The sequence below is a fragment of the Cyanistes caeruleus genome, chromosome 2 (assembly GCF_971803275.1).
Source record: "Cyanistes caeruleus chromosome 2, bCyaCae1.hap1.1, whole genome shotgun sequence".
NCBI lineage: Eukaryota > Metazoa > Chordata > Aves > Passeriformes > Paridae > Cyanistes > Cyanistes caeruleus.
Window position 1 is genome coordinate 99,985,502 of NC_141702.1, and position 24,754 is coordinate 100,010,255.

The 24,754-nt window shown below is 37.5% G+C and overlaps 1 protein-coding gene across 48 annotated transcripts in view; it reads right to left on the reverse strand.

Moving 5' to 3' along the window:
* ESRRG (estrogen related receptor gamma) overlaps positions 1-24,754 on the reverse strand; it is a 392,986-nt gene that overhangs the window by 103,208 nt on the left and 265,024 nt on the right. For all 48 annotated transcript variants that reach the window (XM_086878677.1, XM_086878688.1, XM_086878702.1 and 45 more), the window contains 2 exons: positions 18,402-18,817; positions 6,513-6,629 (listed from right to left, as the gene is read on the reverse strand). In XM_086878677.1, coding sequence (XP_086734803.1) covers positions 6,513-6,629; positions 18,402-18,817 — 533 coding nt within the window. The remainder of the gene's footprint in view (positions 1-6,512; positions 6,630-18,401; positions 18,818-24,754) is intronic.

A 24,754-nucleotide genomic window follows, 5' to 3' on the forward strand; every position in this document is an offset into this window, starting at 1 on the left:
TGTTTTCTAGAAAATTAGGAAAATACTGCTTCCTTAATTTAGGATCAAAGGAAGAAATAAGACAAATGAGGATGTGCAGTTAACCACCTCAGATTATGATGAGAAAATATTAGTACGAAGTGATTAATTTTTAATAGTAGATTCATGAAACTGCAGAACCTAGTCCTTCCAATTCTGAGCAAGTAATATGTAATGTATGTGCACTAAAAAAATTCCAATAAAATTTCATCTTCTTCAAAATCTTTTTATATATAAAAAGATTTAAATACTCATTTTCAGTAAAAAAAAGTACAAAGTAACTTTAGGGTGAAAGTACTCATTGCTTGTCTGACCCTGCAAACAACTGCTGTCACTGGATTCTCAGCAGCGACAATTGTGTGAGCAGACCCAACCTAACAGCTAATCTCAAGGAAGCTGCTGGTGAGTGAGCCAGCAAACAGCTCTGACCTCAGATTTGCAAATGCTAACATAAAACCCTCATCATTTACAGATCTGTGTAATGCCAAGAAATGTAAATACTTCTCAAACTCAGAAACAATACTACTTTCTCCACACCCACTTCATACCTCCTCTTTCATGGAAGGGGAGCGTTTGTATAAAGAGACAATGGCAAAACAAAATTTTATCTAGAAAAGAGAGAAATTTTACTTAAAGACCAAGTCCAGTGCATTGCTGGGATCTGTTTTATTCCCCAAAATACTCAGAGACAGAACACAAACCTGAGTGGCACAACACTGCAACACAAGCACCACGAAAACTTCTCAGGAGGTTGACACTGGGTATGAGCTGTAGATGCTTTCATGTGACTTGGGAAGAATATCCACATTTCCAGTATTTGCTTTTTCTGGGCTATTTTTCTAGTGGAGGAATAGAAATGCTAGTTGCTTGAGCTGACTATAAACACTAACCTGAAGTTGAATAGTTTGTCCTTCTTCATCAGGTACAGAGAGTGGATAGTCATGAGCCGCGTTTTAGGGCAGACAAATTGGGCTGTCAGTTCTAATGTGAGAACTGGGCTATCAGGTCACATTTTGGTTAGGAGCAAAAAAGCCTACTTATGAACATCAACAACACTTAGAGATTAGCTTCTATTGTTTCCAAGGAGATTTAACAGGTCCCAGTATATATTAATCCAAGCACACGTTGAATGAAAGAAAGGCAGTGCAAAGGGAAAGGGGAAAAAAGAAGGGGAAAGGAAGAAATAGAATTGAAGGGAGAAATGAAAGGGAGGAAGAAAAGGGGGGAATGGGTGAATGTGGAAGGAAGGGAAGAAAGGGGAAATAGAAGAGGAAAAGAAACTGTTTGAAAAAGTATCTGCACTAGAAACCAAACTCCATCATTACACATTGAAACATAGAAGAGAGCTGAGACATCAACATAAGACACACTATTTCATCTCTTGATGTTGTAACACAGGAGGTTTGTATAATATCCTGCATTAATGAAGGAGTTCCTTAAGTGTAATATTACGATAGAGAGCATAAGAAATATCACTAAGGTCACTGCCACTCTATTAACTGTCATCCTGTACAGAAATACTTTCTTTGAATACCATTAATTCTTTCTCCTTTCCTTTGTTCTGTTTTCTGAAGGCAGCAGAAACTAAAACTTCATCCACAATAATTTCTGCTTTCGTCTTGGCAGACTAATAGTATTAGACTTGTAAGAGAAATTTACCTTGGCAATGTCTGATGCACAGGTCTTTTCGTAAGAGATGTTCTTAGAAGGAATCCTATTAAGCAGGCTTTTTCACTACCCTCAAAACATAGGTGATAACACAATTTTAGTCATAAAGAAGATTGCTTAGTTTTATTTATTATTTTGAGAGAGAATCCATTAATCTGCTCCTCTGCATATCACGCATCTCTTTACGTAAGACTAAACTCAAGCTGCCTGTTCTCCTTTCTGTATTGGATTCATTTACATTCATTTTACATTCTGTCAAAGCCAGAAAGGATCAATATGATAATTTAATCCGATCTGCTGCTTAACACAAGCCAAAGATGTTCATACGGTAATCTTTCCATAATAAACTCAGTAATTTATGCTTAAAAATACACCTCTTTTTAAAAATGTATTCTTGTATTTGAATTAATGAAATCTCTTGAAGTGTGAAGCAAAAATATTTTAGATACCCCCAATTTTACCACATTAAGAAGAAGTGTAACTTGTATAATAATCTTCTGGTTCATTATATGACCACCTAAAATGTTCAAGCATTTTTAAAACTGTAATTGTTTTTGTCTCTGTGGAGAAAACGAAAACATATGGAATAACCTCTTGTAAAAATAGTTATACAAATGCTGCATCTGAAACAAAATGTAATCTTATTTTGGAATAATTACTCCATTAGAATTATTTCACATGGGAAGCTCCTCAGAGCAAGATCTGTCCTATAATAAATTTGGAATACTATCTTCTACCACAAACACATGCTAGTAAATAGTCCCACAAATATTATTAATAGGCATATAGTACTAATTAAAGATTAAATGTTGAATTCTCCTCAGATCACCTAGCAATAGAAAAAAAAAGTCAAATATCTACTTAAGATTCCCCAAACCATCATATACAGTTTTACATCAAATTTTTCTTCTTAGAAAAAAAACCAGAATAGAACAAACCCTTTTTCTCAGTCCAACTAACTGTATAAAAAGGGAAATAGCTAAAATATCCAATCTTGCACATGAACACAGATTTAATTCTACCACCTGAAGCAAACTAATCACTGGCTTCCGAAGAGTTTGAAAGGCCAAACTTAAAAGAGATAGTATAAACCAACAGAACTGAAAACTACCTAAAGTCTTAAAAATGTTCATTTTTTAAAAGGGCCAATTGTTGTACAATTGAATGTCTCCCTTCACCCTTTTAGCAATTGCAATATTATTTCAAGAAATCTCAAGGGATACATATGAAAAGTTTCTCCCTAGACTATACAAGAATCTTTAACGTTGTTTCATTTGTTCTCATGAATCTGAGACAATCCACCAAAATATAATTACAGCCAAAGAAACTCCATTTTGGCAGAAGACTCAATTGTGATACCTGAAAATCTGGTTTTGTAACACTGACACACAAAGTTAAATATAGAAAAGTGTTAATTTTCTTCTTTGAGTGCAATATAGTCTGCTTTGCTGCTAATAACCCTTACCTAGAAAAGTAAATTAAAACATAACAACCTCATATTTGTCCTGTGCCCAAAAGCTCACCAGCCTCTGCTGAATGCTGCAGTGTGAAGTACAAACATACCCAAAAGCCATCCATAGACCCAGACATGTTTTCAAGTAACAGTCCATGAGCAAAATGATATATTTGTTCCTCCAGATCAGTGTGTACAAACTTATGATACACAACAGGACACGTAGCCAGGACCTCAATCCCACTCCAGCGCAGCCCAGCACTGCTGTAGCATTCCTTCTCTAGCCTCTGGCCCACAAAAAATCTAACAAATTACTAAGAGTCTTGATCTAGGTGCTGCTGGTTAAGCTCCACCAACATTCATGAGAATATGCACAGAAAATCCCTACTCCACTTTGTAAAACATGTGACCAGAAATCTAATTCCCTCCCAGGATTTGACCCCAAAACACAGCCCCACAACCCTAGCACCGGGTCTCCCACAGAAACACTGGATGCTTGATGGAAAACACCATTATCTTGTCACATAAATGATTCAACATGCAGATGTCATATGGGAAGCCACTCTATACATTTGCTAGAAGTGGTTTTCAGACCTTGCCCTAGAAGCCAAGCTAAAACTCAGAATCTTTTTCCAGGCACTGTGATTTCTATCATGAAATTTGTATGACAATTCACAAAATGACAATGTAGTAAAGTCCTTTCAAATGTGAAGGGAAGCGCAATGTCTGATAATTGTTTCACTTTGGATTACACTTAAAAACTCTTTGTTAAGGATAAATTTCTACAAGAAAACTCCCCACAAACAATGTAAGATTTCTGGAGAAGATGCACCATGGCAGATGTGCTGCTCTTGTAAGGAATGTGATGCTCCTCTCAAAGCTGCTTAAACTTGATTTTATTTCAGGTCTGCAACTAAATTTTTTTTGTAAATAGATTTAGGCTGTCAATTTCCAGGCATGCTGTGCCATCAGCATGTAGAGACTGCTGTGACAAACGTGGAGGCTGCAGCAGCAAATTTTATTATAAACTGGTAATTGAATTGAACAGGTTTACATTTGAATAGATTTACTGCAGCACGACCTCTGACATGCTTCATGGAACTGAAATCCTTGCCTGTACATAAAGAAATACTTGAGATACAACAAGAATAATTTCAGCTTATTTTAAGTTCATACTAATCAATAAAATTATACCACTTTACACATGAAAGAAGTCAGTATCTTTTATTTCTTAATTCTGTACATAAAGGACATGCTCCAAGTCAAAAAGTCATCTCCAGACTTTTCCATAGGTAAAAACAATGCTCAGCTCCAAAACTACCCTCCAACAAGAAGAAAAAATAAACCTTTCCTAGAAGTACAGTCCTTCAAATGTACTATGAATCAATATGGTTTAAAAAGTAAAAGTGCCCATTAAAGGGGGGGAAAAGAATAAAATGCCCTCAGAGGTTCTTGTAGATTGTTATATTAGGTGGTAGATAAACAACACTGCCTTTTCAAAGCAATTGGTTATTTTGCCATTGTAGAGCATTCAGAAAAAGGTATGTACTTTTAGAGTAGAAAATTTATGCAATTCTTACTAAGAAAACTTGTGGGAATGATTTGAATCCATAGACCACGAACATTCAAAAAAACCCCATGACTCACAATGTACATCTGTATTGTCTAACTAAATTATCTCAGTTAACAAAATTGTATGCAGAAACCGTAAATCTGCACACAAATTTGCTGAGATAATTACTCATTTGTAGAGGAGACACTTAACTTCCCCTTGGAGTCACAGAAGCTGCACACAGCCTAGATTTTTTTAAATAGATATGTTAATGGATGCACAGCAGTGCCCTCAAAATTCAGAGGAAAAGGATTAAATCAATTCACCTGCATGTACTCTTGGTAGCACTGTTTCGTTTTCAAAGAAGTTGCTCAATATATCTGTGTATTAGATTACCAGTGATACTGGGTCTTAACTTGCTAATTAAAGATGCTAGGAAGCACAGTGGCATACCCAGTCATCCCTTTCTTTTTACAGTTTATCTAAGCATCATAATTTCACTTTCAAGTAACTGCTCCTAGTGGTCAGTTATATGAGGATTTTGGCAAGTAAGAACTCTCCCATCACCACTGAAGAGAGGGTCAAATCCTGCCGTTCTTACTGAGGCAAAATCTCCATCGAATCTGACAGGAGTTTTGCTCAAGTAAGACTAAGGACAGCAGGATTTGGCTCACAGGATCATAGCATCTGCCAAAGCAGTTGCACAGAACAAGGTTTATTCTTAGTAAGTATAATCCAATAAGAATATGTCTGTAGGTGCGTGATAGGCCTAATTTACCCATCATCTCACCACTGATCTATGTTGTTTCTTGGATTTTACCCTAATAGCTGCATACATAACCTGTTTTATATTACCACCAAAGCATTTGCAAAAATCAGCCAGCTATTAAAGCTGAGTTTTCAAGCACTTACAAAGCAAAATTGCATAGGATTGTTTTGAAGTGGTTGCTTAACACTAAGTATTCTGCTCTAGATACAATATTTAGAGAACATTATGAGGATTTCATTTCAAATATTTATCTAGTTCAGAAGTCCATGGCATCTTTCTTGGTAATGTCAGTGCCCTAAAATAATGCACTTAGAAGTATATTCTTGCATATACATTAACAGCAATTTAAGTGCAGAGCAGGCAACCAAGATTTGGAATCACCTCTTTGTGTAACATAGATGAAGCAGGTTCCAGGTAAGAGAGCACCATTTCTTGAGTACATTTTCTTACATTCAATAACTCCAAAATGTAACTGATTAATTAAAACATTCAATATATACTTACAGTGAGGGGCAGGGGTTCTCAGAGACTTTTAGGGAAAAAAAAAAAGGGGGGGGGGGGGGGGGGGAAGTGTGCTCCTCTTCTGCATACCATAGTTTGCTCCAGTGTAGTTACAGTAACTTCAGTACACACACACAATATACTTGCTTAATTTAGAAATTCATTTGTCCTGATGGAATGAAGACTGAACAAAAGCAGGGAAAGGAAGGCACAGTTTGTGTTTCAGTTTGCTGCCAGAACTGGGACAAAGTAACAGCAGATAAGGAATGGAGGAAAAACATCTTTGAGAATTCTCATGATTATTCTATTAGTTTCTTACTAGAAGAGATTGAATGCTGAGGTATATTTTACTGTGCTACACAAGATGATGAACTCTATGTGGATACAGCATGATTCAATAGCTTAGAAGCAGGTGTCAGAAAGAGCAAGTATGTATGAAAATTGCCATTGCAATAACTGATTAGAACACTCACCAGACTCTTCTTTCCTGATTGCCCTACAGTTGTAGCAAGTGTTTGCAGAGAAATACAGATTGAGGTGGTGAGTCTTACCTTCTTTCAGCATGCCAACTTTTAGACACTTCATGAAGCGGCAGGCTTGGCAGGACTTGCGTCTGCGCTTTGTGATTTCACATTCATTTGTTGCTGGGCAGCTGTACTCTATGTTACCTGTGGTGGAATAGACAGAGGAAGAGGTGTTCAGAGTCACTGACTAACCAACACAACATATATACAAAAGTACTCATGCAACTGCTGTTGTACTTCATTTTGGAATGTATCAAGAGTAGCAGTGCTGCAGAAAGGAAATGCCTTTCAAGTAAAAATAAATAGCTGAGTTAAAAGAAGAAGTTTTTTCACTTTTTCTTTTTTTAATCTAGACAACCATATGAAAGAAATATATACAAATACACTATTAATGTGTGTCTCACTCCAAATATGGTCCCTAGCAAAACCCTTCACGTATGTTATTCCTGCAGGTAGAAGACATTTATTTTCTGTACCAAACCACAGGATCAGGCTCCTTTTCTGAGCACTCCTCGTTTTCCTTTTTAGCCAATTTCCATAGTCTCTCTTTGTCTAATATACAAAAAGAGGACTACTCTATTGCATAATCAACTATAACAGGTGTCATGGAGCTTCACCCTTCTTCTTCTTCCACTACAGCTGGCACAGAGCATCAGGCAGGAGTGACTGGTGTTGGACTGTTACCACCACATCCAGCACGTTCTACAGCTTCCAGGCCAGATCTCTGCTCCAGGACAACTCTCTATACTTTAGACCAAGTTCTTGTACTGAGAGGTATCAGGAATAGGATCATTGCTGCCAAGCTGTCTGAATAACAAAAACTGAAAGAGATGCTTTCCTTTGACCCTGGCTTCTCCCAGTTCCCCTCTTAAAGTCTTTAACAAGTTTGATCCTTAAATGTGAGGCCTCCTGGGAAAAGCAGTCTCTTTCTTTCTTTGTTGTTATTGTTTAATACATATTAGTTCTACTCAAAAAAAGGAAAATAAAAACTTATAAATGAACAAGTGAAATACATGAGTAGTTTATTTTTTAAAAATCACGTCTTTGGGTATCCAAGTCCAAATGGGAGAACATCTGCTCTCTTTTGCCCTAGTACCACTGCATTTTTCAGAAAACAGCTTAGCTCAGCTTATTCATCTGCCCAGCCATGCAGGCTATTGCCCATGACAACATCCAGTAAGACAGACTTTGCACCAGTTGGAAGTTAAACCGGAAACTGACTTTTAAATAAAGTATCTTCCTGATCAGTCTGTCACATCCTGCTTTAAAAGTATTTCTTTATTTTCTAACCCTTTCCCCCTGTGATTAAGTGCATTAGTATCTTAATGAAAATGCATTCTGTTTATTGCCCTCTTGGGAAGCAAGAGGTCATCACACCAAATGCATAAATTGTCATCCGAGACAGTCCAAGTATAATCGCAATTTTGCTGGTCCTTGTTTGCTGCACTCAGGGTCCATCAAAGTCCCCTGAAACATGCACAGGTTCTAATAATTAGCATAGAGTCTGCCTGGGACCACAGCATTGATGAAATATTTCAGAGTTCATCACACTTTGTAAACACTGATTTATATTGACTACCTTTCTCCAGACTGATGTCTCCTCATTAAATATCACATTAGTGGATTGCAGGATTGCACAGACTCAAATGCTCAGCAACTGCTAATTCAACAGGAAGTAATACTTAAACCACTTACATCTACTGAAAACTGGTTAAGTATTTATGATAAAGGAGGCCTGCATGGCAAAATGTGTACTCTGCCAACACAACCAGCATATTTGGCACAACCTTTTCAGGCCTTTGCAGGTTTTCTCCCTCCTGGACATTGCTGCCTGAGTTAGCAATGCTGGTGAGGAAAACAGATCTTGGTATGCCTGAATGCTAATGACAAAAGTCAAAGCAGTTTAGTCCTTTCCCCCTTTCTTAGCTGCTGTGGAGAAAGCTGTTTAAAAAACTGAAGGATATGCTGGGTAGGGAATTTAGCACAACAGTTCCTGTGAAATGTCTTTCCAGTACACATTAGAAAAGTTAGGAAATAACACTTTTAGAAGGGTAGGTAGAAAATGATGGTAAGGCCAAGCTTAAAATGGATTCCCATTATCCTCTCACTCTAACAAGGCATTCTTCGAAAGGAACAACCGCTAAACAGGAAGACTTTCAAAGCTTTCACAAATTGTATCTAATGTAGTTCATTATACTACAGTAATAAATGTATTACCGTCCCTTTAAAAAAAAAAAGAAAAAAGGAGAAACACGGAATCAGAAATGCTTTGCACAAGATCAAAGATACCTTTGCACAAGGTCAGAAATGATCTTGGTCAAAAATTAGATCAAGATTATAACAGAGAACTTCAGGAAGCAAACCTCTCTACTAGGGCAGGTGGAACACTCCCACTGTAGCAAGAGCTCCTGTCCAAAGATACAAAGGTACAGGTGCCAACATCAAAAAGTAGCATTCAGAACCAGAAAGATAAATTCAAGACTGCTCACTTAATTATGCAGACACTTCTAATCCATACCCTGACATTTCACATTTCTGCAAACTGTGCAACAGTCTGCAGCAGGCATAGTGTAACTTACTTTTCCTGCATATTCTTGACACCTAAAGAATGCTAAAAGGAGCTACTATTCTAGTCACTTGGATTCCAGTACTTTAGTTTACAGAGGGAATCTCATTTCAATTTAAACTGTTTTTCTTTAATGAATTGTATTTTAGAGCAGATGTTCAATCTTCATTTTTGGTGTCGGAAAATGAACTTGGAAGATGCTGTGAAGAATTCCTCCAATGAGCTCAGCAGAGTTGCAGGAACACTGGTAATATCCACATCTTACCAATGACCATAGCTGGTCCCTGTAAAGTGTTCCAGCATTTTAGAACATGGCTACACTGCAATAAGAGCTCAAGGAACTAACATTTTCTCTCCAGTTCACGTGCAGATGCAGTGGATATCTCTATCATACTAAAATGCATTTTACGTAGCACTCCAAGTATTAGCAGTTTTATTTCTGTTAAAAACCTGAACTTACTGCACATTCCAGGTAATTAGAGCTATCATCATTTCTTATTTACTTCTAGATATGAATTTCCATTCAAGATACTCAGATCTGCTTTTTATTTCAGAGGAAGAACCAGAAGGAAGCTCTACCAATTCCTTGCTTACTTCAAGATGCTAGAGGCTGAAACTGAGCAGCTACAAAGGGTAAAAGCTGAGTTTGCCCAGTCCTGTCAACAGCTGGAGAGGAAGTTGTGTTATACAGTGAACAAAATCAAAATGGCAGCTTTGGATCTTTAAACTGAGCTGACAAGAGCGATTGAGCAGTTTATAATATCTCCTGGCTGGTTTTCAGAAAGAACTGGGCTCTGATTACTTATTTCAGAGTCTTTTGTACAATTAGTTTGCAGGCAATATAATTTTCTCACTTACTCCTTAATAGAATCGTGCAGCTAGCTGGCTGATAGAATAACAGTGTATATGTAAAACTCCTGCCTCAAGTGCCAGGGGATAATTTGTATATTCCTTTCAGTAGCGTAATGGACTTTTACAGTTTGGCAGTTAAAGGGCTGAGTAATATAAATTAGTATGATGCTCGAAAATAAAAATATATGTCAAATCTTCTCTCCCCAAACATATTTCTCAGTGCTAGAATAATATAATGGGATTTACACCAGAATATGCCCCTTTTCTTTTTTTCATGTGCTGAAGAATGTTTATTTAAAACCAGTTCCTCTTTTCTACTGATTTGTTAAATTTTAGTATCTCAGCCAAAAGATGAGGAAATACTCCTAAAACACTGTGCTTATCACGACCAACTGACTCACTGAAAACATTATGCCATTTGATCCTGAGATAGCAGGTGAGCTGCTAAAACTTGTGCTGCATACCCAGTTGAAAGTCTTCAACTTTAGATGCTTCAGATGGTTACATTTTTACACACAGATCAAGGATAAGTGGGCCAAGGTACCGTTTCTTTTTACCTCACAGATGAGGTTTGAATGTTACTTGAATGAGGAGTGAAGACAAAACAATTTTCGTGGTACAGGGACTTACTCAATGGCTTTAAAAATCAGGCAACTGAATGGGTTTAGCCAAGATTCTCAAATGTATTTTGGCCATTTCTTGCACAGAATTGACAATGACACTAAAGGTGACAGGAGAAGCAAGAGCCATGGCAAATAAGAGGCCACTGAAAGTACTGGGCCTCCTGCCTTGGTATTAGTTACTGTCACAACTTCAGAACCTCCCAGATACCGAGGGTAAGAAGCTGGCTCTAGAAACAGGCTGGAATAGGGCTTTCTCTTCCAGCAATACCGACAAAAGTAGAAACTGCAGGCATCAAGTTCTAGGAAAAGCTTTATCTCCCTTTTCATACTGCAATATTAGACATTGTAACACCAAAGATGTAAAAGGATTGCTACAAGGTACTGAAGTATGCTAAGAAAATCTTGGGACAAGTAAAAGCTATGAGGAAGACTTAAGTGCAGGGCAAAAATGTGTTTGGAAAGAATTGTCATGAGCCACTTAAAAAAGCAGGAGGAATATTGAAGACATTAGTATTGAAACTTTTACTGGGTGGGAATGTAGGTTCGGAAGAAAAATAAGAAGGAAAAAAAAGCAAATGAACCAACATTCCTTCAATGTAATAATTTTCTGCTATAATCTACTCATGAAGCTGCATTTCAGTTCAATAATGTTCCATTTTTCTCCCATAGTTTTTCACATTCTGTAACTTAATACATTTTATTCAAAGGCTTGTATTGCAAAAATTAAGTGTTCTCATTCTTCATGGGGACTAGTGTTTAACTAGATTCAAGTCTTTCTGCAGTGAGGTTTACCCCAGGTAATGCTTCTTTTCCTGGCTGACAGACCCAAAAGAACACACACCGGCTTGTCTGTGCATTGCTATGCATCAAAACTCAAAAAAATGGAAAATAGCCGGATTACAGCCATAGGTCTTCTAGCATTTAATAAAAGGAATTCTTAGAAAGAGAGACACAGGAAAATCTAAGCTAACACAGAGAATGAATTTCACTATGTTAGGTTACACCTTTATACATAATCCAACCAGAACAGAAGAGTTCCTGAGAAACTGAGAATGAGGTGCTTTTGGAAATCAAGAGTAACAGGCTAACTGAAAAGAAGGACAGAGAAAAAGACCCAGACTTAAAAATCTATTTGATGTTTATAAGGTCTTAATGAAGCTGAACTGAAGAAAGTAAAAATATTTTCTCTCAGGTTTAAGTTTCAGTTCTTCCAGAATCTGCTCCTTACTTTGCAGTCAAAACTTAGTTGAATTTAAGTTTGAGTAAATATTTTCACATGTAAAGGTATCCTCATTGATAAGGTTTCAGAAGTGGGGTTGGGCTGCAATAAGGTCATATTTGAACATAACTGAATCCAGTTTTGGCTGACAAATCCTGAGCCATATTCATCTGATACTGTAAAAACGCTCTATGAATTATAGACCTATGAATTCTGCTACAGGTCATCTGGAGACGATTAAGCCTAAAGTTGACTGTATCCACAACTTTTAACCCAGGTGACTTCAGAAACAATATTGTACACACAGAGTTACAGAACATTAAAAAATTTGGTTCCCAAATGTCTCAAGTATCTTTTCAAGGTGACAGGACCATGTATGAAGGATTACGTTTCATCTCTTGCTTACGTTGCCTTTTCCGGTAGAATAAGCACTGAAGAGGAGCTGCTAGTTTTTAAACATGGTGCTTGACAGAGGGACATGAACAGCTTAAAAGTACATTTTTAGTGAAGTCACTACGTTGAATTGCTTTGAAGAAATCAGTGTAGTCTATTACTGAAAAATATAAAACATATTTAGAACCCGCAATTTTTATTTTTATTTTTTATTCTTAGAAGGCAGCATGGTGATTTTTAAGGCAAAAATCATTTTAAGGCAAAAATTTAAAGGTCATGCTGGCTAGTCTGACTACATGACAGTTTTGTATCAGCCTCTAACTTCAGGTAGATGAGTTTCCAGAATCATAAAAAGTCACCATAATTTTCAGTATCAGGCTGATATGAGGGGGTATTGAATCTGTAAGGGCCCAACTACCTTTGAATCCCCCTGGACTCAATTTCTTCATGAGAAATGAAGGGCATTTAGGTCACCTTAAAAGAGAATCAATGCTTTGAAGGCACAGAAGGAACTGATCCCCTGCTACCTGGTAGTCACTTAAGAGCTGCTCAAGTCAGAAAGATTGAACTATCTACATTTGGTCCCTTACTGGTATTTTATCTAGGTCAATTTTGATACATTCTACTACCATAGCATAGAGGATTGCCATTGTTTGTTTATAAGCACACAGAATATCTCAGTCCGTAAAAGCTACAAACTGAATTATTTTCACACCAGGAAAAAAGGTCATTAAAAAGTTATACAAACATTAACATAAATCACTCACTAGCTGAGACTTCACATGTCTCTGGTTTCAAATGAGATAGGGCTTTGTAAGTGGGCTGGAGGTTTTCAGAGGTTTATAACAAAAAGAGATCCAGACCTAATTATAATGGCATTGATACATACTAGTGTACTAGCACTATTTGTAAATCACATCTCTTTCTCAGTATTTCTGATGGGTTCAAAATAGACATGCACCAATCAGGACACTCATTCCCAAATCATCTAAATGCTTCACACAATTTTCAAGGTTGTAAGGAAAGCAAACACAGTAAAGAAGACAAAAAAATTTGTATATTTTAAACTTCTCTCTGGTTCTCAGATTTCAGCATGTTTGTATTTTATTGTCTCATCTTGTTTAGCTGCCGTAGCTACACAATGACATTATGACAGGATAAAAAGATGTGCTGGAAAGAATTAAAAATACTCACTTGCTAGTCTGGCTGGCCCACAGGCACAAAAAAATTGGGGAAAAGGGAAGATATCTATCACTGCTTGCTTAAAATATTCTTTGAAAGAAATGCTGATGCAGAGACTTTCACTTATATAAGGAAGGTGAATGATTTAATCAGGTAATGATGGATTCAGGTGACATTTAGTGTTCAGCTCACTGGAGGACTGCCATCTTTGCACCACAGCCAAGGTCCACAGGCCAGTGCACCAAGATAGGAGCCTCCACCTATCCTTCTATAAAACAAGAACGATCTTAGCTATCGGAAAAGATGCTGAAAAGCTATAAAATCTTGTTTAATTTCCTTTCATTTCCTCCTCAAAAATGTATTTCAGAAGACAGCTTTCAGAAATGCAAAATACCCTTTGGAAGCCACTTGAGTCACATGCAACTTCAAATCAAATTTTATGTTGCCTTACCTGCATGTACATAACTAGTTCTATCTTTCTTGATTAAAACTTCCTGATTGAAAAATAAAAATGTATTTACTGTAAAGTGTTTCTACATTTGCAGATCAAACTGGTTCAATAATGGGTCAACACTCTAAAGAGGACTGAAAAACCTGAACGCCAGAGGGATTAAAAACAACTTTGAGTAACCAAAAAGCTGAACAAAGTAAAAAGCAGTTTGGGCAGGCTTTGAAGACAATAGGAACATCCCTGCAGATCTGTAGAGCTGAAGGCTCTTAGCTAAGCAGCATAAAATGAGATGGCAGAAGACAACAGCATTTCAAGACTAGAGCATTTCCTGTTTGTATTAGGAGACATGGACAGGCAGCAACTCTCAGGGATGAAGCTCTTAAATGTTGAGACAGTGTGGGTCTGACTGCAGGGCTATTGCTTTACTCACCCAGTGTATACACAGAAGATTGATGTCTCACTACTGTTCATCCAACACTTTTTCCTCAAAAAATAAACCTATAAACAACCCCCCACCTTCACCCCCCAAAAAATTTAAAGAACAAAGACTACTGAATGCAAAATATTTAGCTTTTGTGGGGAAAAATTCAAACAGTATCCAAGGAAATAGCAAGTAAGATCTTTTGCAAGAAACCTTATGAGGAATGTGCAGGCTTTACACACGGTCTTTTCAGGCTAGTTTAAAGAGTCCAAAGACAACAGTCTGGACAATTTGGATGGAGAGAGGATGAAAGTTTTCTAGATGCAAGGCTGTTATTTTAGAGAGATAAATTCTAGCATGAAACAGGATAATAAACTGTCTTTGAACCTTCAAGTCCTATCATCTCAGCCTTCTCCTGAAAGCAGTTCAATCCACCTGCTGAAATGTTTAAGATATGAGCACTGAGTAATTACGTATTATTAATGAAAGTGTGTACTTACTAGCCCTTATGATAACTGACCAAATAAAAACTGTGAGAAATATATTTACACTAAATATTCACTACAAAATATCTAGCAAGTACAAGACCTCTGAGTCAAACACAAGACTTTGCACCCAGCTGACAACTGAAAATTCTTTTTTTTTCCCTCTCTTTCTTTTAATGAAAGCTCGGAGTTTTCAAGATAATACAGTGCACAGCAAAAATTGTGAAGAGACCCTAAAAATCAATGGACCTGTAACTATTTTTAGATGTTGCTATTTTCTACTATCCCTGATGTTAAGCCAATTTTGGGAAGATTTGGCTGTGTGTGTATTTCTGTGAGACACTTGCAATCAGCCACCATGTAAATTATCCCAGAAGCAAACTGAGAGCTGCAGCTGAGTGAGTACTAGGCTGAGCAGAGAGAACATCCAGTTCTTCCACACCTTATATCTCACAAAAGGGGCAGAACATCACTTCATTCTACTATGACCTAAGAAGACATCAATTTTATATATTGAGCTCTTTTTGGTGGGTTTGTTCCCTTTCACTTTTTTAGCCAGGAAATTGCTTGTTTCTAATTTTTTCTAATACTATTGATTTTTATCATAATTATGCACACTTTACCAGAACTGCAAATGTATTTTTGGGCTATGTTAAAAATATATATTCTAAAAAGACAAAATTACTCCTTCTTATACTTCAAAGCAGGGTTTATTTAATTTCTTAATGTTTAAGAAAATGAGCAGGAATTGATTCCAGGAGGCATAAATGGATATTTTTTAAACCAAACTGCTAAATCTGAAAGGGAATTATAATCTCTGTTACCCTTAAAAACGGGTGTATACTCTGCATTAGAGTGATATTTGCCTTGTGTAGGAGATACTAGTGGTGCTATGATGCTTCTGTCTTGTGTGAGATGCTGGTGGTGCACAAATGACTGGGCTGGCTCTCTGAGCAGCTGCCTGTGGCCTCCACCTACTGAGAACTCAAGAGACTCCTCTGGAATGGAAAGATTCCCACTGACTCAGTGGAAAGGACATCAGGCCTTACATGAACACAGGATGTGCTTCATAATCTGCCTTTATCAGCTCAGCCTTCCTCTCCCTGAAGTCAGGGCAGTTGTGCCTATAATTTCAACAGGAAGAACACTGAGGATCTACAAGTCTGACTTAATTTAGTAAACTGATGAATGTTCAAAGGTTTGGGAAGTCATATATTCTTTTTCACTGAATCTATAATAAAGTACCCTCACAATTAAATTATTAGCATTTAAAATAAGCAATTCTTTGAGCTGAAACATGTTATCCCTACATATGAACAGTTACAATATTTGACTCTTCAGGCAGCCTGGTTTTCTACTCTGTACTTCAAAGTCTATTGCATTTATTTCTGTTTTCCTGTTTTCTTATTTACAGTTATGCAGCAGCAAACTTATTTTAAAAACAAGCAGAGAGAGAGAAGGAACATGATATGAACAAGGAAGTGAAATGGTGCAGGGAAGAATGACCTCCAGAGCATTGGAACTAAATTTTACCAATTAGAACAAAAAACCTAAGGGGAATTTTTCTTCATGCAAGCCTAAAGATAGAATTTTTCCATTCAAATCATAAGGAAGCACCTCTTTCTTACATACTTTTTGTCACCTACCACAACACATGGTTTGATTTACCCAAGCAGCTTCCATAATTTTGGATGGTACCTGAAAACCCTCAGTATTTGCACCAGTTTAGTAAGGACCACTGCCGAAGATGCTGCCATGACATTATGATGGGTAACATATTTCCTATTCTTAGTTTCTTTATTATGGCTTTTCTTTTCAATGCTTGGTTTTGCCCTACTGCATTTTTTTTGTCTTCACAGCACTGTCACCTGCTGATGCAGCTCGTGCTCTAACCGCACTGAGACTTTTTGCACAGCTGCCAGTTCTAACTTGAGCTGCGTGGCCAAGTCCAGGTTGCTAATCTGGAGAATGACGTCTCTGCCTTCTGCTCCCATGCCCAGAAACTTGCTGTCTGTGGTGTGGTGTAAAATTGCAGGTTACCTATTACTGCCAAAAGTCAACACTTCAATCAGTTTTTGTTTCTGTAGCATTTTTTTGGTGCTCAAAATGTAACTAAAATAATCGTGCATCAATTCAGTCTTGTAGGACAGCTATTACACAGCAATTAAACACCATTTATAAAAACAGAGTTGCTATTTGAAATTGGTGATTGAAGTTTAACAATCACAAAATACAAATTGCTTCAGAAAAATTTTTTGAGCTTTTCTGAAAATGTTCTTCAAGGTCAAGTGAAATCACCTACCTCTTCTTTATTTATTTTTTTTTTTTTTGCTTTTTCCAAAACAGAGACTTGAAATGGGCACACTGTTTCTATGTGTGTGCTCATTTTACATATAAACCCAGGCCACCACTAGGAATCTTTGTTTACTGGTTGCCAACAATGTAACATTCAGCTACATTAGAACAACTGAAGTCAAATGTTTCTTTTTAGCGGCCCTGTGACCCTCATAAAATGAGTACTTCATGCTGTAAAAGACCCAAATCTTCCTAGCAGCAAAATAGAAGGCAGAAGAATAAAATGGCCACTGCCTCAGCAATAGATAAATCAAATTAGCATTCATTATTTTTCCTTATTAATTTTACATTAAATATGGAAACACTATATTTAAGAAATGTTGATGAAATGTTTTAAATTTTGGGTTATGTAAAATTACAAACTGAAACTCACTTTATATTCATTCTTAAAAAGAAAAGTATATTACCAGACTGCATTGCCTTTCCTGAGAATTTCAGGTGCTCAACATGTATGAAAATCAAGCAGGTTTTATTGAGGAGCTTAAATTTGGACTTAGCAACCTAATTTTAGTCTCTGAAGTCTGAGTTTAATTTAATGTGACACTATATTCCTGCACAGGCCAAGCTTGGCCTCATGTTCTTTAAATAAAGCACCTTCAATTTTACGTGAAAGGATGATATCTAAATCAAAGTGGAAGGTTATTTTGTCTCCATAGGTTCTGAAGCTAGAAGAAGCAGTCATGCAAATTTTCCCATTTGTACTAATTTATGCCAAAATATGTGGCATATTTGAAATAGGTATCAAGAGCAGATTAGTAAAAAATACTGAGCAGAGACCAAAAGCTGCCAACTTACTCTCCTTAGAACGTGATTTTACAGTTATTTGATGAACCCATTTAAGGCCATTGTATATAGTGGGTGAAAGACCAGTTACCAATACACTGATATGCACAAAGCACACTACACCACTGCATGTTTGTTCCAATTTTACATGCACTGGTTCTTTAACAAATATAATCTGGATTTCTGTAGCAATTTAAGTACAGTAGTGGTGTATCCAGGAGCAACACATGAGCATGATCCTGTGTGCAATCACAAGGTGTGTTCAAGAGGCGTCCATGACAACCTTCAGAAAATACTCCACTTTCTTTGCAACAATCACTTATGGAAATGAGAAAACAAAACTGGACATCCACAGGTTAGCTCCAGTGTTTTTCAGTTTTTTGAAATCAAAATAAACATGGCACTGGACTAAACATGACAGACAGGACTCCCAAAGAAGCCCAAAGGGACTTCTTCATAAGCAACATTTGTAGGACCAAGCAGTAAAAAGAATGGAAAGGCACAGTCTGAAGTCTTAATAGGCTTCAGCCAAAGACTACACATTTTCATTCTGAGCAAAAGAAAGGAAGCTTAACAAATAACCAACCTTGAATTGTCCTCTTGAAGAAAGCCTTGCAGGCCTCGCAGGAGGCCACTCCATAGTGGTACCCTGATGCAATGTCACCGCACACCAAACACAGTCTTTTGGGCATCGAGTTCAGCATATATTCACACTTGGTCTGTGAGTCTTCAGCAATGGTACTGGAGCAGTCATCGTACCGTTTCCTGACCGGCCCGTTGCCCCCGAGCCCTGTGGCCGAGGGGTAGAGGGGAGGCGAGTCCAGCCCGTTCTGATGTCCATTCATGGTGGAACTGTAGCTCCCGCTGGCGTCGGAGGAGCCACCGGGGCTGTGGTGGTTGATGCTGTCCGTCAGAGAGGCGGGGCTCGACGGTTCCGTCTTGATGTACGACGAACAGCTGGAATCAATGTGTCGATCTTTGCTTGACATTCTGCAGAGAAGCCTGCAGTGGGGAGAGAGAGAAAGAAGAATGTGTGTATTAAAGACAGTGCTCTTTAAGGCTGCTCTGGAAGGGTTAGGGACTGCACATCATTCATTCATTAGTCAATACTTCTTGTTCTACATGAAGGTAATCAGCATAAGGGCATGACAGAGCTTTGTCAAAGCTCCAGACAGGCAGTAAACAAAAACTTTAAAGAGACCAGATCCTTCTGCTGTCCCCTCCACCTGCCCTCTAGGCTACATGTCAACCTCATATCAACTCTAAATTCTGAACTTGTCATCAAGCAAGTCAAAAAATTTTAAAATTCTTATTAGATGGCTTGGCCATTAAATGTCTTCATTTTTCCATCTATAGTTTCTTTCTGTAAATTCCGCCATTATCAGAAACAAATATTTTCCAGTTTAATCACATAAATATTCTGCTCTGTAATTAATATTTGTCAAGACACTTAACTAAAACACGTATCCATCATCTATTGATCTGATCCAATAACTGAAGAGCAAGTCCCCTTGCAATCCTTTTTTTTCTTCATTAATATTGCTTTATTATAGATATGGCTATTTAGTAACAGAGTAGCACATCAACGGGGTACTCTAACAAATAATTACAGCTGAACTCCATTTTCACAAAATCTAAGTGAAATGATTCATCAGCTGTGGCTGCAATTACTTTCTAGCCATTATGCTCAGACTAACCAGTAATAACTACACCACTATCCCATATATCTACAGCTCTATAGTATCTGACATTTTATGTGTTCCATTCTCAAATTAAAAAAATGTATTAGAGGAAATTTTACATAAAAGTTTAGTCTTTCAGAAAGTGAGATTTTGTTGTCTCAGTTCTCACAGTTTAAGAATTAAGCATCTGAAATAAAACCATACAATATCTGATCCAACAAATTAGTGTTTTGTACAGGGAGGACTGTACAGGGGGAGAAATATTTGTCTATTTCTATCCCAAGTTTTTTACTATTAACACATATTGGGGTGAACGAAGGACAAAAATAACAATAATAATTAGAAAGCTCTAATTCAGGTATTATCTTTGTTTTCTTCAGCTGTGATTATGAGACCACAGTAGCAAATGGCCTATCCAGCATTTTCCTGACAGTACTCTCAGAAGCTGCCTAAGTTCAGACAATAGTTATGAACATTTCTTTTGAAACATTAACTGCAGAAAAGCAACTATCCCGTAATACCACCTGGAGCTATGGATTTGTATTTTCTAAGCAAATATATAAGTCAAGATAATTTGACTGACATAATTTTCTGAAGTAATTTTTGAAATCTTGTCTCCATTTTTCCATTTCTTTTTATTTAAGAATAAAAAAATTTCATCAATTTCTACTTTAATATCTGGAACCAAATTCACCAATGGAAAAAGGACATAAATCAAAAGAGTTGGCTTCTTTTCCAGTAGGGGTAATGGAGATCAAAGCCTGACCTGTCATTAAAGATAAGTGTTTAAGATGAGATTCACCCTAAAATCAGTGCTCACGGATTTTATTTAGACTTCCCTAATGTTGTGATTTTTACTGTAAAATTCTATTAAAAACAACCAACCTGTATATTTGGAAAACAGCCAGACTGACGTACAGAAATGTTACCATCTAAACTTAAAATCAGGGCGTATTTAGGGAGCCGGAAGGTGCAAGCTATCTGGTGTCAGCAAATAAACCAAGGAAATGGGAAGGTTAAAGCCGTGAAAATATCTTATTACAGTGGACCACCTGCTTGTGCTGTCCTTTCCTCAAGAACTGGAGGGGGGGAAATCCCCTTGCCAGCCTGCAGTAGCGTGTGCCTTTTCTTCTGCATCTGCTGCCTTGTAGCCGTCACTGTTAATGAGTGCTGTAATTAATAGATAGCTCTCTCTTGTCTTTCTACTTGCACTCTAGGCTAAGCACTTTTCTCAAGTCAACGTTTGAAAGAAAGCGGGTCGGCACTGACTTACAGCAGCTCTGCGAATTCCTTTTAATTTAGAGCACTTACAGCACCACTCCACTTATTACCTTATAATTACTGGACCGCTCTCACATACATTACGATCTCAGACTAGAGTTAGAAGTTATTAGAGTACTAAAACATGGTGTCTCCTGTCTCTCTATCCTCTTGCATTGACACTGGATTTTATACAGCTATGATCAAAATTAGCAATTAACTTTCACATTTTACCAACTAGTATTTTGTATTATTTTTCTACACACTAAGATTCTTTTATTGACTAAACAGGTACTCGGTTCTTTTTACATCTCCCTTCTGCCAAGACTCCACACGTAAAGCCTCAAAATACAGCACAAGGAGTCACTGCCTACAGTCTGTCATAACCAGCTTGATGGCACATTCTTGTATGAAACTTCCATTGCTGGTTTTTTAAACCTAATTTGTGCAATAATTAGCCTGAATGTCACCCTTCCTGTTCCTGAAAAAAAATAAAAATAAAACCATTTACAATTAATGAGCTGGTCAACTGCATGTTGTTTTGGTCAGTACAGAAGTGGCTATCTCCCACTCCAAGCAGTCAGAACCAAAATACCATCTCAATTCTAACAAGCATTAAAATCTGATCACCAGTGCTGCCTATGCTAAAGCCAGTCTGCTGATGCCTCTGAAGCAGCAGGTTCTGGTACCAACCCAGACTGAGCTGCTTTAGACCCCAGCTTCAACAGTACAGACCAGATTGGTGCACACCGGTGAAGCGTAAATGTGGTTAAAACATTAACTGTTCCAGGGAAAAGCAAAAACAACAGCACCTGACTCTTGAGAACAAAAACTTTCTCAATCCCCAGAAGGTGAAACAGTGACAAGGCTGGGTACTGGCTGTGGGTGGGCAACAGACACCTACGGCTTTCACTCCTTCCTTACTGCACCACTTCTGAACAAAAGTAATTCAAGAGCCATCTAAAACGGATGGCAGGTGTGACCACCATCAAATTATCATGCTGAACATTTGGAATAATGCCTAAGCTAGATCTCTGTAAAATCCCTCCCTCAGTTCCCTCCTAATTACTACTTAGCTCGTTACACTGAAGAATTCCTAGACACCATTGCATTATAGTGTAAAACTACAGTTGGAGTTTAATTCTCTCTTCCTCTCTGTGTCTGAAATTCTACAGCTCTATTATTCAAGCCTGAAATATTCACAACTATCTATAAATTCAATTGTCAGCCAGTGGGTTTTATTCTAGACCTCACTTCAATCTAAAATTAGAGGCACTAAAATTCACATTAACTCTAAGAGGAATGTAGTGAATAAGACTTTATTTCAAAAGAACACCTTTTTGTCAGAAAGAGCTATTTTCAAGATGATGGCTTTATCTGCATTCAAAGAGAATAAGCCCAATTCCACATTGTGCTGTTAATGCAAAATTTTTAGGTCACATTGGATTAATAAAAATCTAAATTTAGTTAAGGTTTATGAATAGAAATAACATGTGTCATATAAAAACGTACAGTATTTATTTTAAAGCCTTGGTGGGGTTGTTTTTTCTCTTTGCTAGATTTTACGTCAAATAAATGGCAGTTCCATTTGTGGTGGGCTGTTCTAAAGTAAGTTTTCTAAGAAGTGGGAAATCTCAGGTAAACTCTTTGAGTAGCTTCAGAAGAAATAACAACAGGCTCTAGAAGCATTTCCTTGGCCATATACAAGAGAAAATATATAGGGTGCTGCAAGGCATAGCTAATAGGCAATATACAGCATTAACTCATCATGTCTACACTAAATTTACTTCAAAACTTCTTCATTTAAGAAAGACCTGAAGCCAGGATCTGCTGGCAGAAAGATACAATGACAGAGCACTGCAATAGACAACTTCTTCTTTAAAACAGTCTTAAACAATAGCGAATAAATTGTAATGCTATGTGCTTATGAAAGGCTGAATATATTAAGAATTTATTAATGCAATCACATTCATATTTCCATCTACCTGCCACATTACTAATGATATTGACAGTGCTGACACTGGCTAAATCAGTATCAATATACAAGTGGAATGTAAAAATTAACTGCATCTGATTATGATTTATCGCCTTTAGAAAGCTTCATTCCAGCTACTGGGAGCTCTTTATATTCCATCTATATATATAACTGGTTCATGAAGTTACTTTGCCCTCATCTCCCTTACACCAATACCTAAAGGAGGTCAAAACAACATGCCAATACCTCATAATCCATGAACACATTTTACATTTGTTTTTCAAGAAGAAAAAGCTCTGCTTAAAACGTTATTTGCTATTTCAGAGCTTTGGTAATATTTGGTGGTATCACTGGTAGTAATAATTAGCTACAATAATTAAAGTGACCACTTTTACTGCAGAGCAATATTAAGGTCCACTTTTACCTGCATGTAAAGTATTTTCTTTTCTTGGGGAGAGAATTGCCCTATTTCCATAAATATCAGAACAGGTTTTTAGCAGCTGACATTTGTAATGACAGCTACTATGTGGGAGCATCAGCAAGGTAGGTGTTATTATGCACACCTAGGTACTTTTCACGCTAACAGTACCATCCATCTGATTTTCCTCCAATACCTTCCTCTCACATGGATGTCTACCAAAAAGGTCTTGCTATCCTTAGACTTTAACTGTGAAAGCTAATGCATTAAAGAATCTCTTTGTCTAAGTGACACAGAAAGTCTACAGCAGTCAGGAATCTAAGTCAGATCCTCACTTTGACTATAAATACCACATTTCCTTCTAAGTACTGTGCTTACTTTCAGTATCATTTCGCAGGTCTCTACTAAAATCAGTAGACAAAAAAGAGCGTGTTCCAGTGAATTCCTATACTCGGTTTCCCTGACTGTAACAGAGAGAAAAACATTTGTGTGCAAAGAAACCAAAACACTGCTTCTCGCACAGACACCCATGACAACACCTCAAGACACTCACCAGGTCCTGTTAAAGAGCTGAGTAACAATTTCAGCTGAGCTGCTTTACACTGAGCTTTTTTTTTCTGCTTCAGCTAATTGCACTCTAGTAAAGTGGTAAAATGTGAATCACTTAGTAGGAAAATGGGCACCAGCTGCTATTGTCAGAGAATGGAGATGCTGAAGAAAAGGAAAGTGACTGAATGAAGTGTCATGTCAGAAATCAACGGTGCAACGTGTGATTTGAGAAAACATGACTACTTTACAGAGACAGGGTGTCATTATGGCATCACAGTAATACGATGCTTTGACAACTGCTGGGTCTAACATATCATCATTGCATTAAGGTGCACTGGCTTAGTTGGAGGAAGGAAAAGAAAGGATTTCTTCTTTTAATAAGAAATATGGTAAGGCCTGCTTGGTTAACCTAGTGGATGAGATCATTAATTGCAAAGTATTGCTAATCTTGTCCTATGAGTGCACAAACAAAACTGTTATTAGGCTCAAGGTCTTTAATAATCAACACACATGTACAACCATGTAGTAAGGAGTACCTGATGCAAAACAGAACAGCTCTGATGGTTTGGTGGGGGTTTCTTTTGGGGAGTGGGGGGTTGTTAAGAAATGCTGAATGTTTCATTGCTTTTTGCAATTTTTTATTTCATGTTTTCTTGAAACTTCCTTATTTCACCTTGGTAAGGAAAGCAAAGCAAGCCAGTGACTCCTTCCAGAGCAGCTGTCAAAGCCGGTAGCAGCCGGAAGAGAAGGAGCAATGCTTGAAGCCATCATGTTGTTACCAGCAGTGGCCTGAGTTAGCTGATGACTGCTGACAGAGGATGCAGCTTCCCAAACAGTTGCTATTGCTCCGTATGCCATCTACCCAAGCTCTGCTAAAGCCCTTCCTGCACACGAGGCAGTGGAAGACTGCACTACTGCGTGCTCATTTTTAGCTCAACTAAACAAGCCTAACAAACCACTATCTCAGACCCTTCAGATCTGCACCATCTAAGTGGTGCTTTTGTTTTCTGTGCTACTTTTAGAAAAGCAAAGTTTTTAAGTAGCTGACTTGCAAC